General features: G+C 35.3%; 1 protein-coding gene across 3 annotated transcripts in view; it reads left to right on the top strand.

Moving 5' to 3' along the window:
* Nucleotides 1-18,662, top strand: part of csmd3b (CUB and Sushi multiple domains 3b) — a 990,558-nt gene that overhangs the window by 220,200 nt on the left and 751,696 nt on the right. For all 3 annotated transcript variants that reach the window (XM_068215335.2, XM_017352314.4, XM_021468186.3), the window contains exon 3: nt 8,190-8,302. In XM_068215335.2, coding sequence (XP_068071436.1) covers nt 8,190-8,302 — 113 coding nt within the window. The remainder of the gene's footprint in view (nt 1-8,189; nt 8,303-18,662) is intronic.

Genomic DNA, 18,662 nt, shown 5'->3' with positions numbered 1-18,662 from the left:
GGTGGTTCATTTCGCTGTGGCGACCCCAGATTAATAAAAGGAGTAAGCCAAAAAGAAAATAAACGATTGAATAGTACTTATAAACTTAACAATAGTCTTAATACAATTAATTAGTACACACAGATTTATGCTGATCGTTTAGGCCATCATTAAGACCATTGTTTACTGTTATGTAAATGTGTGTAAATATATATTTATTATGGTAAAATAAAATTTAATATTATGCAATGTTTATGTACATAACAGTTGATTTTAAAGCAATATCAGTCTATAATCGTGATATTGTACAAAATATACAAAAATATATATATATATATATATATATATATATATATATATATATATATATATATATATATATATATATATATATATATATATGAATGAATAAATATGGTACAATACACAAAATGTACAGTCCTTAATAAAATCAATGCAGCCCATATATATATATATATATATGGGCTGCATTGATTTTATTAAGGACTGTACATTTTGTGTATTGTACCATATTTATTAATTCATTATGCTTCAGCTTTGTCCCTTATTTATCAGGGATCACCACAGCTGAATGAGCCACCAACTATTCCAGCATATGTTTTAAGCAGCGGATGCCCTTCCAGCCGCAACCCAGTACTGGAAAACACCCATACACTCTCGCATTCACTCATACACTATAGCCAATTTAGTTCATCCTATTCACCTATAACTCATGTGTTTGGAATGTGGGTGAGCACCCGGGGGAAACCCACGCCAACAAGGAGAGAACTCTACATAGAAATGTCAACCGGCCCAGTTTGGACTCAAATCAGTGACCTTCTTGCTTTGAGGCTACATTGCTAACCACTGATCCAACTTGCCACCCATTTTGTACCATATCACAATTATAAACTTAAAACTAGTCTCAACTTCAGCTTTAAAATCAGTTCACAAGATCACAGAAATCCTCAGTTAACTCACACATTCTGTAAACGCTGGAATCCCATTCAAGCAGCACTGTTTAGCTTTTGGCTGTTTCTGTTTCTGCCTTCAAGTATTTCATAAAGCACTGGAGGTCAGAGGTTTGACTCCGGAGCTCTTATTGCCTACACGGGACTCTTTTGCTTTTCTGGACAGTTTTCGGTTAAACAGCCCTTTTAATCCGAGCCCGCCTGACAGGCTGGTTTGTGACCCTGTCAGTATGGAGCCTGTTAAAGTGTGCGGTGTTTGCTGATTGGTGGCTCCGAGCTCAAATACTGAAGAGTTTGCTGCATGTTTTGAGGCCGAAAGCACATTGTCCAAGCGATTTAAGCCCCGATGATCATCTAACGAGCGGCGGAGAGTCGAAGCTCCCGACTGTTTTGGCTATGGGCAGAAAGAAGAGATAGATTTGTTCCAACTCGCGCAGTAGTCGAAAAAAAGCAGTTAGCGAAGCCCTTGGGGACGAACGGACTCTGCTGTTCCTTTTAAAAGAAGTGAAGCGCCACTGATCTCCGGCAACCTTTAAAAGCGGCTCCTGCGGTCTAATGTGCAAGCAGCCGTTTGTATGCATGCTTTAACACTGACACTGAGCTGTGCAGAACATCGCTGATATTTTACATATTAAAAGGGTCATGAACTACCCTTTTTGTTTATTTTGAAGTGCTCTCTGAGGTCCACGTATAATGGTAGGATCATTTTTACATTAAAAAAAAATGTAGGTTAAAAGTACAAGGCTGTGTGTTCTGGTTGTTTTGACCCCTCATCAGAAAACATGGTTTGAATGTGGACCGTGAATTTGCACGACTCTGAAGTAAATGGCCAACTTCCATGAATCAGTGTTGACAGTATTTTTTTTTATATTTACATTTGGATTACCTTTGGATAACATTTGGATTACATTTGGATTACTTTTCAATTACGATTTAACAATCACTTAAAGAGCAATCCACAATTTTGATTTATGTTTTATTGTTCATGATAATTTTCATATTTTTAGCCTTGGATTAAATTTGGATAACTAGCTAAAACTCTCTTAAAAAACAATGCACTTTTTTGAATGTTTTATTGTTTATGCTAATTTTCATATTTTTACCTTTGATTACATTTGGATTACCATCTAAAACTCAATTAAAGAGCAGTCCACTTTTTTGGTTGTTTATGTTTTGTTCATGCTTATTTTCATATTTTTACATTTGATGTACCTTTTGGTTACATTTGGATTACATTTAGATTACCATCTATCACTCATTTAACATGCAATCCACTTTTCCGATTGTTTGTTTTGTTGTTCATGCTAATTTTCATACTTTTACATTTGGATTACCTTTGGATTACATTTGGATTGCAATCTCACACATATAACGAGCAATTCACTTTTTCGATTATTTATGCTTTATTGTTCATGCTAATTTTTACATTTGGATTACAATTTGGATTACATTTGGATTACTATCTAACACTCACTTAACGAGCAATCCACTTTTCTGATTGTTTATGTTTTATTGTTTATGATAATTTTCAATTTTTTTTATATTTGGATTACATTTGGATTACTATCTAACACTCATCTAAATTTTTACATTTTGGTTTACCTTCAGATTACATTTTGATTACATTTTGATTACCATCTATCACTTACTTAATGAGCAATCAACTTTTTCATTTGTTTGTTTTATTGTTCATGCTAATTTTCATATGTTTAAATTTGGATTACTTTTGGATTACATTTGGATTACCACTTAACACTTGCTTAAAGATCAATGTTTAAATTTGGATTACTTTTGGATTACATTTGGATTACCACTTAACACTTGCTTAAAGATCAATCCACTTTCCGATCGTTTGTTATATTGTTTATGCTAATTTTTATATTTTTTACATTAGGATTATCTTTGCATTACCATCTAACAGTTAATTAATTGAATTTTACCATTTTTATTTTGTTTTGATGTTGTACTCTAACGTCATGGAGTTATTGCATTTTGTTTGGAAATTGAACGTCAGAATCATTTGGTTGACGTCAGAATCCACTGTCAATGTACATTGTCCAACCTAAAATCAACCAAATATCAATGTCTAATTATGTTACAGCTTGACGTGTGAACGTTACCACAATGAAATCTGTCAGTCATTGGATTCTGGTTGCTATACCTGATAAATAAATGTCAGTATTTGACGTTAATATGAAGATGATTTAAGATGTTGGCTCGATTTAGGTTTTTGGTCACTTAATGAAATCAGGTTGGTAGTCTATACCAACATGGTATGGACTACCAGGTTGGTATGGATTTTGCTCACTTTCCAACACAACCTAAAATCAACCAAATATCAACGTTTTTATTAGACATCAAAATAACGTTATTTGATGCTGGCTAGACATTAAATGTTGGTCACCTGACGTAATGACCTAAATGTAACTTAATATTAACGTCTTATGATGTTGTGTGCCTGCTAGGTTAGCATATCAATATATATAAAAAAACAATAATAATTTAGATCATTTTACTATTTAAAGAGCCAATGATCATCTAACAAGCAGTAAAGAGTCGAAGCTCCCGTCTGTTCTGTGGGCAACAGACTGTCAATATGTTTGTAAGCTTTTTATACCATTTCTATTCTAATTTGCATGTTAAGTGCAATTAAAGTATACATTGAAAGTCAAAGTATCAATAGCAAAAGTGAATCAACAGATTTCCCCTACTAACAAATCATGCATGTAAACATTGCTAAATTGTAGCTCTGACAGGCATATGAGGGTTTTAAATGTCTAAAAACTGGCTGCAGATGCAAAATATGGATTGCAAGTGCCCAAAATGTACAGTTTATGATCATATATCACAGTTCCGTTCTGTTGATATGTGATCCAAATATTGGTAGGTTGTAACATATGCAAATATGACCAGTTTGTGCTGCGTTTATATAAAAATCTCAGTGTAGCTGCCATTACGGCACATAGGTTTTTTTTTGTTGTTGTTTGTTTTTTTTTTGGTTTTTTTGCCGGCCAGGTCTTTGCATGTATCACATTACTGAAAACGATTAGTAGGAGCTACTATAAGACACCCTTGTTATTAGCGCCACCTATGGTCATTCAGTGAACTGCAGCTTTTTAACATACACAATTCTAAATGTGATTTAACGCTCTGATGTACTTATTGCAAAGTTTACCTATGGGCTGTGCATTTCACTCTCTGTGATTTGGAGCATCAGCTGTCCTGTGAAGTCTGCTAGTGCACCACAGGGTTATTGCAACGCAAGCATAGTCAACAAAGGCACCACTGAGAGATTGTGTGCCTTCCAGCCTCGCAGATCTAACTCATTTTCTTTATCCTGCAAGGATAATGATAAGGTATGTGGTAATATGTGCAGCATTTCAGACAATGCCTGAATTATTCTCACAGATTTTGCCAAGAGAGCGCAAGCAGGTGATTTACTTAGTATTTAACGCCTCGCTTGCCATCATGCAGTTTGGCAGAGATGCACAGTGTTTGTATAAAAGTTTAACAGAATCGACAAAGTATAGCAGGATAAATCCACAAGTGATTTACTCTATTTACTATTTTACAATTGTCAAGACATTGACAAATCATGACCATAAAACTGTTAGAACCTAATGTGTGTTGTAAATCCATATTGTATATGATTAGCACCTTCTCATCAATAAATTTGAAAAATCAATAATTACAAGGCTTTAACCATGTTCTTACCACATATACCTTTTTTATTTACACATTAAAAAAAAAAAAACTTAAAGCATACACTCACCGGCCACTTTATTAGGTACACCTTAATAGTACCAGGTTGGACCCACTTTTGCCTTCAGAACTTATTTAATCCTTCGTAGCATTGATTTAAGAAGCTCTGGAAATATTCCTCAGAGATTTTGCTCCATATTGACATGATAGAATCACGCAGTTGCTGCAGATTTGTTGGCTGCATATCCATGATGCAAATCTCCCGTTCCACCACATCCCAAAAGTGCTCTTTTGGATTGAGATCTGGTAACTGTGGAGGCCATTTGAGTACAGTTAACTCATGGTCAAGTTCAACAAACCAGTCTGAGATGATTCACACTTTATGACATGGCGGGTTATCCTGCTGGAAGTTCCCATCAGAAGATGGGTACACTGTGGTCATAAAGGGATGGACATGGTCAGAGACAATACTCAGAACTGCCCCTCACTGGATATTTTGTCATTTTGGACCATTCTCTGCAAACCCTAGAGATGGTTGTGTGTGAAAATCTCAGTAGATCAGCAGTTTCTGAAATACTCAGACCAGACCGTCTGGCACCAACAACCATGGCACGTTCAAAGTCACCTTAAACACCTTTCTTCCCCATTCTGATGCTCGCTTAGAACTACAGCAGATCGTCTTTACCATGTCAACATGCCTAAATGCATTGAGTTGCTGCCATATGATTGGCTGATTAGAAAGTTGGACAGGTGTACCTAATAAAGTGGCCAGTAAGTGTATATAATAATAATTACAGTAAGAGCACACACAGTTCTGAAAAAGAAACTATATATATATATATATATATATATATATATATATATATATATATATATATATATATATATATATATATATATATATATATGAATATACGGGTGCTATGTGTTTTCTTCTTATTAATATAGTTGGCTAAACATTTGAAGAAAAGCAAGATTAATCTTTGTTCAGAATAAGCAATTGGGTCATGTGTGGATTTCCATAAGATTTAGTAGCATAGGTCTTCATAATCCATTCTCCACCCGTCTTTGAAGTTTATGACAAGTTTAAAGGTTAATATTATTAAATCAAAACTGCGGTGTCCTTAGGATATTATTCATAGACATTTATACATATTTCAGCCTCTGCGAATTCATTAGCATAAACAAAAGAAAGTCTCTGCATGTGACGTGCATTAGCTGACACCAGCATATTTGAGCATAAACCCACACACTCACACACAGACACACACACACACACACACACACACACACACCCACACACACACACACACACACACACACACACACAAGCATTTAAAAAGCATTCCACATCCTAACATGTTGCTGACCTAATCGATTTCTAAAACGAAGATAACCAGCGTTCTGCTAACACACGAGATCCTCATGCAGAGTGTGTGTGTGTGTGTGTAGTTGTGTGTGTGTGTTTCGTCAATGCCACTAAATATCCGTGCGGGTGGCTTATAATGTTGCTGCTGTCTGGAGGCCCCAGGAGCATTTGACGAAACGTCTCCTTTTCCTGCTCACGTGAGCGTTGGGGATTATTCTAGAGCTTAAAGAAAGCTGGGAAGAAGCGCAGGGCTTTCACATCAAGAAATAATGTGCAATGATATATGAAGTCAGCTCATATTTTATCAAGCGTTGACACGGCTAATAAGTCTTATGCTACATTTTCTATATTTTAGCCATGGTGTCATATTCACTTATCCGTTTTTAATTGCAGTCTTTTGGTATTATGTTGAATATTGAGCAGTTTGTGTCAGAATTGTGTCTTGCATTAGAAATAAAAGTGTGACTGTTATAAAGCAGCACAAACTCTGAAACAGAAACTGATACAACTATAAACCATCATTAAAACATGCTAGCAACATGCTGCTTCAGTGCTAGCAATTTGATCAAATAGGTTGTAAACACATTTCATTGCAGTATAATCCATGCTAGAGGTAGTGTGAGGTTACTTTAAACCATGTTAGAAGCATGCTAGTGTAACGGAGGCCAGCTAGTGAAGTGCTGTGCAGGTAAACCTCACTCCTCTGACCTCTAGAAACTAATGTCTTTAGCCTCCTTGTTAGAGCAACCCACTCCCATGCGGAAGGTCGCTGGTTCAATCCCAGCTCAGAGTAGGTTAGGTGGTGTAGGAACGGTGTTACTTTAGCAACGTGCTTCTTCAATGTTTGATATATGCTAGCAGTTTGATCAAATAGGTTGTAAACACATTTCATTACAGTATAATTCATGCTAGCGGTATGCTAAACCCCAGCTGGAAAAAAAACCCAGCTTAAACCAGCCTAGGCTGGTTTTAGCTGGTCAACTAGTCTGAACTTAGAGGAGTTTCCAGCTAATTCCAGCCTAGTCTTAGCTGGTCAGGCAACATACTAATTCATGCTATCAACAAGCTGTTCAGACCTTTGTCATAAGCAGCCCATATTAAAAAAATACTATAGTAATGTATATGAATCTTTTGGTGATTCTGACTGATTTTTATTCATAACTGATACAATTTTAAACCATGTTTGAAACATGCTAGCAACATATGCTACTTTAATGCTAGATTTAAGCTAGCAATTTGATCAAATAAGTTGTATTTTATTAAAGTATAATTCATGCTAGCGGTATGCTAAACATGCTAGATATATCTTAAAACATGTTCGAGATTCGTGCTTGCTATATACAGTACTGATTCATGCTAACAACATGGTAACCAAGTTTAGATGTTTGTCATTAGCAGCCCACATGAAAAAATACTATAGTAATTTATAGTAATCTTGTGGCGATTCAAACAGATTTTTAATACAAAACGACATGCTAATTCATGCTTAATGCCAGTAGTTTGATCAAACAGGATGTAAACACATTTTATTACAATATAAGTCATGCTATCAGTATGTTAAACATGCTAGGTACTGTATATCTTAAAACATACTACAAACATGTAAGCAAACATGCAAATTTATAGTTTCTACATACTAATTCATGCTATAAATAAGCTGTTCAGACACTTGTCATTAACAGCCCTCATTCAAAAATCCTATAATATTTTTTATTAATCTTGTGGTGAGTCAAACAGATTTTTAGCAATAACTGATACAATTTTAAACTTTAAACCATGTTTGTAACAAGATGAGCGGTGTATATATATATATATATATATATATATATATATATATATATATATATAGGTATACACCGCTCATCTTGTTACAAACATGGTTTAAAATTGTATCAGTTATTGCTAAAAATCTGTTTATATATGTATACCTATACATATATAGGTATGTATTTATGTTATTGTTATTTTACATTTTTAATGGGAAAAATGAATGGGTAAAGTATTTTGCATCCAACATGGCAAGCCTCTGAAAACTCTGAAGCTGCAGAATTGTTAAAAGTTTCATATTTACAAAATAAACAACATGAACAGTGTGCGCAATCCTAAAATGAAGCGGCCTTCCTTTGCTAACCCATGCTTTTTATTATCTCTTGTTTTGTTCTCCGCAGGTTAACGGGTTTCCAGATCCCGCCTCCCGTCACGAGCACTGGCTCGGTGTTCTCGCTGAGACTCACCAGTGACTTCGCCGTCAGTGCGCACGGCTTTAAAATCTATTATGAAGGTAAAACTTCCAGTCCATTCCATGTTTTTGCTATATCTTGTCGCTCTATTGTCGTTTATTGCACAAATCAGATGAATTGTGTGTGGTAATAATTAAGAGCCGCTCTGCTTGGCGAGTTCAAGGCTGGCCTGCAATCTGTGCCAATCATAATTGTGTTTATTAAACTTCAATGAAGAGGTGGTCTCTGACTGAAGACCCCATCGCTCCCTATTAAACCTCATCAAATTACTGCCTGGAGGCGACGCCTTAAACACATTTCGTCCTCTTTTAGACACTTACATCAAATTTCAGGAAGATGGCACAGTGTGTTATATCACTTTCTCTTTCATTAATTTTGAATGTTAACTAATGGATAGTGAAGGGTACATGCCGCCTTTCTCTTTAATGCGTTGGTCTTGGGGTTATTAGAGTTGCATTGCTGTGCTTTAAAACCCATTAGTCTCATTTATGAAGACCTACAGGCTGTTGATTTACGTTTGTTTGTTTTTTGTTTGTTTGTTAGTTAGTCTGTTTGTTCTCAGTTAAGAAATAAATACATGCATGCATTAACACTTGACATTATTTTCTTTAATGCATTATGCGGTAATCTTGATCAATTGATTGGTTGGTTGGTTGGTTGATTGTTCTATTGATTGGTTGATTATTGATTGATTGTTTGATTGGTTGGTTGGTTGGTTGGTTGGTTGGTTTGTTAGTTAGTTGATTTGTTGGTTGGTTAGTTGATTGGTTGGTTGGTTGGTTGGTTGGTTGGTTGGTTGGTTGGTTGGTTGGTTGGTTGGTTGGTTGATCGTTGATTATCGGTAGGTTGGTTGGTTGGTTTGTTAATTGATTAGTTGGTTGATTGATTGCTCTGTTGGTTGGTTGGTTAATTGGTTGGTTGAATATTGATTGATTGGTTGGTTGATTATTGTTTGTTTAGTTGATTAGTTGATCATTGGTAACTTGGTAAGTTGGTTGGTTGATTGGTTGATTTATTGATTGGTTGGTTGGTTGGTTGGTTGGTTGATTAATTGCCCTGTTGGTTGATTGGTTAATTAATGATTGGTTGTTTGACTGGTTGGTTGGTTGGTTGGTTGGTTGGTTGATTGATTTGTTGATTGGTTGGTTGGTTGGTTATTAACTGATTGGTTGGTTGATTATTGATTGGTTGGTTGATTAGTTAATTATTGGTTGGTTGGTTGGATGGATGATTATTTATTAATTGATTGTTCAACTGGTTGCTTGGTTGATTGTTCTGTTGGTTGTTTGATGGATTGATTTGATTGCTTGTTTGACTGGTTGGTTGATCTGTTGGTTGATTTATTGGTTGATGGGTTGGTTGATTATTAATTGATTGGTTGGTTATTGATTGGTTGGTTGATTAGTTGATTTGGTAGATTGGTAGCTTGGTAGGTTGGTTGGTTGATTGATTTGATTGGTTGGTTGATTATTGTTTGATTGGTAGGTTGGTTGATTATTAATTGATTGTTTGGTTGATTATTGATTGGTTGATTGATTGGTTAATTAGGTGATTAGTTGATTATTGGTTGGTTGCTTGGTTGGTTGGTTGGTTGGTTGGTCAGTCGATTGATTAGTTGATTATTGATTGAATGTTTGGTTGGTTGGTTGATTAGTTGATTATTGGGTTGGTTGGTTGGTTGGTTGGTTGGTTGGTTGGTTGGTTGGTTGGTTGGTTGGTTGATTGGTTTATTTTATTTATAAAAATTTTTGGTTGGTTATTGATTGATTAGTTGGTTGGGTGATTGATTCACTTGTTTGTTCATTCATTTGTTTGTTTCTGCTTAGACAATACATACAGGCATGCATGAAAACATTATTACTAGATTATTAATAGATTATCCATAAATTATATTTATTTATTTACATATTACTTTATTCATTCTCAGTCAATATATAAACAAATGCATATCTTTTTCAATAATTCTTCCAAATTTCTTTCCATATTGCCTACTGTTACTATTCGCATGAAACTAGATGTCCATTCCATGGGTTTATAAGATGTGCCATAATGCATATTATCTACTGGAGAGTTGGCCTTTTAACTCATTTACTTATCAGAGCATTAGACAGGTTGCATGAATGAGGGGAAATTCATTCCCTACACACAGTGGCACTGGCAGTGAGGCAGATGGATGAGTGTGGTCTTGTGTGTAGCAGAGCTGCTCCACTTGTCTTTCATTGTCTGATCTGAGTCACTTGAAGTAGGCTGCGTCTGCCTAAAGCATCATTTACTGTGTTGTTTCAGTGTCTCGGCCTAGTTGCCACCCCTTCCCTTTGATTCTTTTTTTTTTCAGATCAAGCAGCATAAAAAAAGTCTTACTACTGCAGCGTCAAAGTTCTTTTCTCAGAAAGCTGTGGGGCCTAATTCGTTCTTGTACGCAGCTTAAGTAAAAGTGATTGTTAGTACATAAGAAGTCAAATTTGGCTTAATTAAAAGGGGATTTAAAACTCTTGCAGTGAAATTTCAGGCTAGTTCATTAAAGCAAAGCTGCTCGGAATTTAAAAGTGAAAGTATTTCAATTCATTTTATTTTGAGAGGCATCAGTTCATACTGTCAGTAATGAATATGTAATTCTGAAATGTACTATATGAGGATCTACATGTACTGTGATATGGTGCTATTTTTCTTTTATCGAATCTAAGCAGACATCTTTATTTTTACTCTCATTGTAGTATTACTGGATGAAATATGATATTTTGTTGGTCTGTGGTGTGTATATTACTTACCATCTGCAGTTTTTTTTGTTATTATTAGAAAGAATGTAAAAGCCTACAGCATATGTTAAACACACCACACACATGTACAACATATGGCAAGCTGAACACATCAACAGCAATAGAACAGAAGGAAGAAGAATAAATAAAGTATAAATATCAATGACAATGATGATGACATATATATAACACATGTCACATGACTCTATACCATCTACAGCAATATTATAATTGATTTTTATGATATGATATAATTTTTAACTGATTTTTGAGAAGAAAACAAACATTAACATACATTGAGAATCCAAAAGTGTTGATTGCATGATCGGTTGGTTGGTTGGTCGGTTGACTGGTTAGTCTATTGGTTGGTTGGTTGGTTGGTTGGTTGGTTGGTTGGTTGGTTGGTTGGTTGGTTTGGTTGGTTGGTTTGTTGATTGATTGGTTGGTTGGTTGGTTGGTTGACTAGTTGGTTGGTAGGTTGACTGGTTGGTTGGTTGGTTGGCTGGCTGGCTGGCTGGCTGGCTGATTGGTTGGTTGGTTAGCTGGTTGGTTCAGTGTTTTATGTTTTTTGTTTTGGTTGGTTAGTTGGTAAGTGGTTGGTTGTTGATTTGGTTGGTTGGTTGGTCTATTGGTTAGTTGGTTCAGTAGTTTGTTGGTTGGTTGGTTGGTTAGTTGGTTCAGTGGTTGATTGGTTGGTTGGTTGGTAGGTATGTTGGTTGGTTAGTTTGTAAGTGGTTGGTAACTAGTTGGTTAGTTGGTTCAGTAGTTTGTTGGTCGGTTGGTCTGTTGGTTAGTTGGTTCAGTGGTTGGTTGGTATGTTGGTTGGTAAGTTGGTAAGTGGTTAGTGATTAGCTGGTTAGTTAACTGGTTGGTTGGTTTGTTGGTTGATTTGACTGATTGGTTGAGTGGTTAGTTGACTGTTTTTTTTTGGTTGACTGGTTGGTTAGTTGGTTGACTAGTTGGTTGACTAGTTAGTTGACTTGTTGGTTGACTATGGATGGTATGTTGATTGGTTGGTTGGTTAGTTGGTAAGTGGTTAGCGGTTAGTTTGCTGTTTGACTAGTTGGTTGACTAGTTGGTTGTTTAGTTAACTGGTTGATTGACTGGTTGGTTGACTAGTTGGTTAACTAATTGGTTGACTAGTTGGTTAACTAGTTGGTTGCTTGATTAGTTTGTTGGTTGATTGGTTGATTGTTTGGTTGAATTGTTATTCTGTTGATTGGTTGGTTGGTAAATTGACTGGTTGGTTGGTCTGTCGGTTGGTTTAGTGATTGGTTGGTTGGTCTGTTTGTTAGTTGGTTAATTGGTTCAGTGGTTTTTGGATGGTTGATTGGTTGGTTGATGTGCTGATTGGTTGGTTGGTTGGTTGGTTTGTTGGTTTGTTCAGTGGTTGGTTGGTTAGTATGTTGGTTAGTTGGTTGGAGTGCAAAAGTATATAGCTATGTTAAAGACACCACACACAAGTACAACATATTGCAAACTTAAACAACATAAACAACAATATAACAGAAAAAATAACTAATGTGTATAAATATTAATGACAATAATAATGACACGTATCCCCTGGTTTTGTGAAGAAAACAAACTGAACATACTTTACATTGAGAATGTAAAAGTGTTGACTGCATGATCAAATATTTTTATCTGCAGTCAGAATGAAAATATCAGTCAAGTTCTGAAAGCAAAAATTAAATACATACTCAAATGTTTTGTGAACAGTAGTTCGGCATGCATACCCTTATGGTCTGTCCCAGAAATGCTAGGTTGAATAAACGTTTGTGCATTGTGGAGCTCCTGGTATGACTGGTAATGATTTTAGTGATTCAACAGAGCCTGATGGAGGATGAGTCAATGACGATGCTACTAGTTGAGATCTGAATCAGAGTGTCTCTGTGCATTATTTACTGCTGGCATGGTGGCGCCTACACAATTTGGCCGTTTTGCTGGATAGTAAATGTAGGAAAGTGTGTCAGCTTTTTATTTTCATTAAACATTTATGCAAGCTTTATTTTATGCAAATAGCAACAGCATTTAGCAACTAAAAGCTCAACGTTCATGTGGGTGTTCGGTTATGTTGTCATGAACAGTCCCACTCGACCTCACTGTCCCCATTTCCTCATCTGTGTCTAAAATACAAATTGGCAAAAGCATGCTGAATGGTAGGCAGCAAAGCAGGCAATTAACACAGCTTTTTTAGTTAAGCTTCCTGTAATTCAAATGGTCCCTCGGGTCCACTAAAAATAATAGTTTTTTTTTTCCTTTTGGATTTATAGTGCAAATGTGATGTTTTGACAATGGCTGCTGGCTGCAGCTCCTTAATCTGAATCTGCCCTATTAGATGATTACGGAAGCATTATAAATAATCTGAGTTTTTTAATCCAGTTATCTTCGTCTTGAAGCTACCCCCCCCCCCCTCTTCCACCCTTACTTCCTCGCCTTTTTCTGATTGCACGACACGGTGGCCCAGTGGCTAGCACTGTTGCCTCACAGAAAGAACTCCGCTGGTCCAACCTATCGGGCCGGTTGGTGTTTCTGTGCGGAGTTTATATGTTCTCCTCATGTTCGCTTGGGTTTCCCCCGGGTTCCCCGGTTTCCTTCCACTGTCCAAAAACATAAACCATAGCTAATTAACTAAACCAAATTATCGCTCAATACAACCTTAGTTAAAGCTTCTCACGGCGACAAGCAGGGGAGTTCTCGAGACCTACCTGAGCTCGAACTCCCCTCTCGCCCTTCTAACGGGAGAGAGCCTCAGGCTCGAGCATATTATGAGCTCAGGGCTCTCTCCTCGGAACCGCATGCCAAATACGCTTTATTTTGTGTGAACTCTTGAAAGGGAGAATATCAATCAAAGTTTTTCTGCAGATCAAGTGTGACTATAAAAAATATACATGTTAATATGTGTGCTTTTAGAGCCTGGCTATATTCACACACAACTGTGTTTAAACTCCTTTTAAAAGTGATTTTTGCATAATAGGTCCTCTTTAAGTCATGCATATCCTAAAAAACGAATCAAAATAATCAGATTTATCATAATAAATGACTGTTTTTTAGCATATTCACCTGTCGAATTGTCCTTTATCACATCCAATCTGGTGTTTGATTTGTATCTGGTTCTTTTTTTAGGGGTGATTACATGCACAACATTGTTGTTATTCCTCTCCAGCTCTTACATCTGAATATTTTTACGTGTTGCATCATTATTGTAGCTCCCCTGGTACTTAATGAACGGTTTCCCGGCTTCCTGTCGACAAGCGAAAAGTGTGTTTTGGGATTGCTTTCCATCCCTGCTTTTATCCTCCTCTCATACAACAAATGGATCCAGATATTCTCGTTCTGCTTACACCACCGACCACCGGGCGATTGCGTGATTCTCTCCAGGTGTCTCCTTGTATCTCTTGCATTCAGATGGGAAATGTTGAATGCGTTTAAAAACAGATGACGGAGGGAGAATATAAAAACATGCACAAACAGCTAAAATAACTTTCCTGAAGGATTTTTTTTGGGAATGGTTGCGTTCAGATTGTGACAAATAGACGGTTATCTAAGGCCGGTGTGGGTGTAGAACGTGTTGATTTCAAAGACATTTTTCTGTCACCAGGGAAACTAGCTTAACCGAGTAGAAGTCAGCAGTTCTGCTCCTGCTCTTGTAAACACATGCCTGCAGCTATTGTTCTCACGAGGGCCGCGCAGGTACAATAATACAGTTGAAGTCAAAATTATTAGCCCTCCTGTGATTTTTTTTTCTTCTTTTTTAAATACATTTACATTTACATTTACATTTAGTCATTTAGCAGACGCTTTTATCCAAAGCGACTTACAAATGAGGACAAGGAAGCAATTTACACAACTATAAGAGCAACAATGAATAAGTACTAAAGGCAAGTTTCAGGTCTGTAAAGTCTAAGAAGGGAAGTGTTAGTAGTTTTTTTTTTTTTTTTTTTTTTTTTTTTTGTACAGTTAGTTAGTGTGATATTCAAAGAGGCATTTGCAGATTAGGAAGTGAAGTGGAGACTAAATAGTTGAGTTTTTAGTCGTTTCTTGAAAATAGCGAGTGACTCTGCTGTTCTGATGCAGTTAGGGAGTTCATTCCACCCATATTTCCCAAATTATGTTTAACAGAGCAATACCTTTTCACCGTGTTTCCTATATATTTTTTTTTCTTCTGGAGAAAGCCTTATTTGTTTTATTTTGGCTAGAATCAAAGCTGTTTTCATGAATAATAATAATAATAATAATAATAATAATAATAATAATAATAATAATAGGCAAGGCAAGTTTATTTATATAGCACATTTCATACACAATGGCAATTCAAAGTGCTTTACATAAACAAGAATAAATGAAACAAGTAAAATAAAAATAAAAACAAATAATAAAAATGCGTAAAAACAAAACAAAACATAAAAACAGGTAAAATGTGATATGAAAGAATGAAGAAGAAGAGAAAAACATGATAGTGCAATCTGTCAGACGCAGCACAGTGCTCATTCAGTAAAGGCACAGCTAAACAGATGTGTCTTCAGTCTTGATTTGAATGTGCCTAATGTTGGAGCACATCTGATCATTTCTGGAAGCTGATTCCAGCAGCGAGGGGCATAGTGGCTAAAAGCCGATTCACCCTGCTTTGACTGAACTCTTGGAACTTCTAGTTTATATGATCCTAATGATCTGAGTGATCTGTTAGGTTTGTATTCAGTGAGCATATCTGTGATGTATTTAGGTCCTATTTATAATAATAATTTTAAGGTGAATATCATTAGCTCCCTTAAGTATTTTTTCAGTTGTTTATAGAAGAAAACATAATTATACACTACCTGATAAAAAGTCAGGGATCCCAGTTGTAAGAGCAACAAATAATAACTTGACTTCTAGTTGACTTCTAGTTGATTTTCAGTTAACTCTTGTTTGTTACCTTGTTTTTTATTTTTATTTCAATCAATAAAAATGTTGTTTTTTTTTCAATTCTAGTTTTCGTTTTTCCGTTAACTATAATAACCTTGTCCAGTACTGGGTTGTAGCTGGAAGGGCATCTGCTGTGTAAAACATATGCTGGAATAGTTAGCGGTTCATTCCACTGTGGTGATTCCTGATGAATAAAGTCGAAGGAAAATGAATAAATAATGCATCAGTGAATGTTGATCTATTAATTATTGCTTAACCTGTAAAGTTTATCATTTAGTAAATACATTAACTAATGAAATGTGAAGTGGGACTGTAAAAATCCCCAAAAAATGCTTGCAGAAAACATGAGCATAGTTCTGACCTTAGAATATGCTTGCATTGATTTATTTCAGAAGTCTTCATTTTCATGTGAGTGCTGACAAGTGAAACATGCAAAAGCGAAACCCTGGAGTGATTCTAAACCTAATTCAGTACAGGATTGGAGTAGGATTTCTTCCTCTGCGCAACATGTAATGAATGTACAGCTGTTTGTGAGCACATTCACTTAATCAGGAAGATCTGCGCCGTTGCCAAAAGGTCCCAGGAAGTCCTTGCTTTCGGCCTCCAGATTTGTATTTCCCTTTCAATTTGACGCTTTCCTGTTTGCTTGGAATATTTAATATCCTCGCTAATGACTCTTCACCGCCGGCCTAACATGCGTGCCTCCTCCGAGCATATTTTCAGGTCGAAATTAATTGTATTAATTTATACTGGCGCCTAACTTCGGGGCTTATTTTGCGAAGATCATTTCCCAGCGGTAAAGCATGCTTTATTATGAGTGCTTCTGCTGACCCCAGTCACTTTATTTTTGAGTGACAACAGTCCGTCTCTCGTACTTAATCATAATTAACTGTGAATTAGTGGTGGAGATGTTTTGTGGGCCGCCATCTGCAGCTGAAGAAGTGTTCACAGGTATTTGTGAATGGGGTTACGCTTTGATGATGACTGGCAGTGGTTAGGAGTATTTCTGGAAATGCAATGACGTATTAAAGCAGAGGATTGTGAATAATGGGTTAGTGGCTGATGTCAGTTCTATTTGTGGATAGAAGGCTGTGTTATTGCATATGTCACTCTTGATATAGCTGTAGTTTTCCTTTGTTCCTAGTTTATGATGGGGTGGTTGTGGGTTTGCAGGTTTATTGCAGCCTGTTTATAGTTGTTATAATTATTTATTTATTATTATTTTATTATTAATATTGTTAGTAGTAGTTGTAGTAGTAGTAGTGTTAACTATAATAAATATTAATAATCATAATAATTGTTTGTTTGTTCGCATATTCCACAATGATTTACTACATTTATCAAAAGTAACAGTGAAGACATATTTAATCTAAAAATAAAACTATAAAAATATGATTCTTTTAAAATTTGTTTGTGAAAGGTTACTGACTTTTTTTTAATAAAATGTATTTTGTTTTATTTCATTTTATTTCACTTTATTTAATTTATTTTAATTGTATTCTATTATTTGACTTATTTTAATGCATCCTTTATTTTATATTATTTTATTTCTTTTTTATAATGCATTCTTCATTTTATTTTCATTTTATTTTATTTTTATAATTTTATTTTATTTTATTTTATTTTAATGAATCCTTTATTTTATATTATTTAATATAATTGCATTTTATTTTATTTCAAATGCATACTTTATTTTATAATTTTTATTATTTTTAATGCATCATTTAATTTTTTAATTAAACAAATTTCCTTTAATTTATTTTCATTTGATTTTTAATGCATCCTTTATTTTATTCATATTATTTTATTTATTTTATTTATTTTATTTATTTTATTTATTTTATTTATTTTATTTATCTTATTATCTTTAGTGCATCCTTCATGTATAACATAATTCTGACATTGTAAGAAAACAAATAAGAAAAAAATCTGAATTCTTAGAAATAATCTCATTATTCTGCAGATTAATTTCGAAATTGTTGAGGCTTTCTTGCCATTCTCAATTTTACTCCTCACAATTTATGATAACTATGAATTGCATCTTCAATAAATGGAGTAAAAAATGATTTTACTTAAAAAGCAAGATTGGGTAAATTAACCAAATAAACTAATAATTAGCATTTTCTTTAGTACTGTGAAGACATCAACACCAGTTGTGCTTGTCTTTACTCAGCTTTACTCTAAGAGCTATTCATAAATGAATTTAAATTATCCAGAAGCGTTGTTTATTTGACCTGATGCTTCAATATTTGATGATGTAGATGCCAATCCTCCAGCAGGGGCTTGTTTTAACCTTGAATTCTTGATTGAGATGGAAAAAACAGTCTAGAGATGAAACCCAGCGGAACTCAAGCACTAATTTTTACCTATACTATCTCCTTGATGATCTCTTTATTTCCTCTGAAAAAAAAAAATCTGCTATACTCAGACATCAGGAGGTACTGAGAGCAGCTCAGATCCTCACAAAATATCAGTTGTTTACTCTTAATTGAATCCACAGTTGATGAAGAGCATCTAACCTGTAAAGAGCAGACATGTGTTACGATAACCAGCGATCATTCACTGGAGATCGCTGGTTTCCTCTTTCTTCATGAACCTCACTTCCGCATTCCCCAGGACTACATTTCCATACATGCACTTCTTCCAATCACGCACGCCTGGTCACTCATCTTCCTGATTACATCACCAGCTGAAACCTGTTACAGAGACTGATTACACACAGTATTTAAGCAGCACACAC

The sequence above is a fragment of the Danio rerio genome, chromosome 19, assembly GCF_049306965.1.
Source record: "Danio rerio strain Tuebingen ecotype United States chromosome 19, GRCz12tu, whole genome shotgun sequence".
In the NCBI taxonomy this organism is placed as follows: domain Eukaryota; kingdom Metazoa; phylum Chordata; class Actinopteri; order Cypriniformes; family Danionidae; genus Danio; species Danio rerio.
The sequence above is the reverse complement of the archived record's forward strand: the minus strand, read 5'-3'. Positions and strand labels throughout refer to the sequence as shown.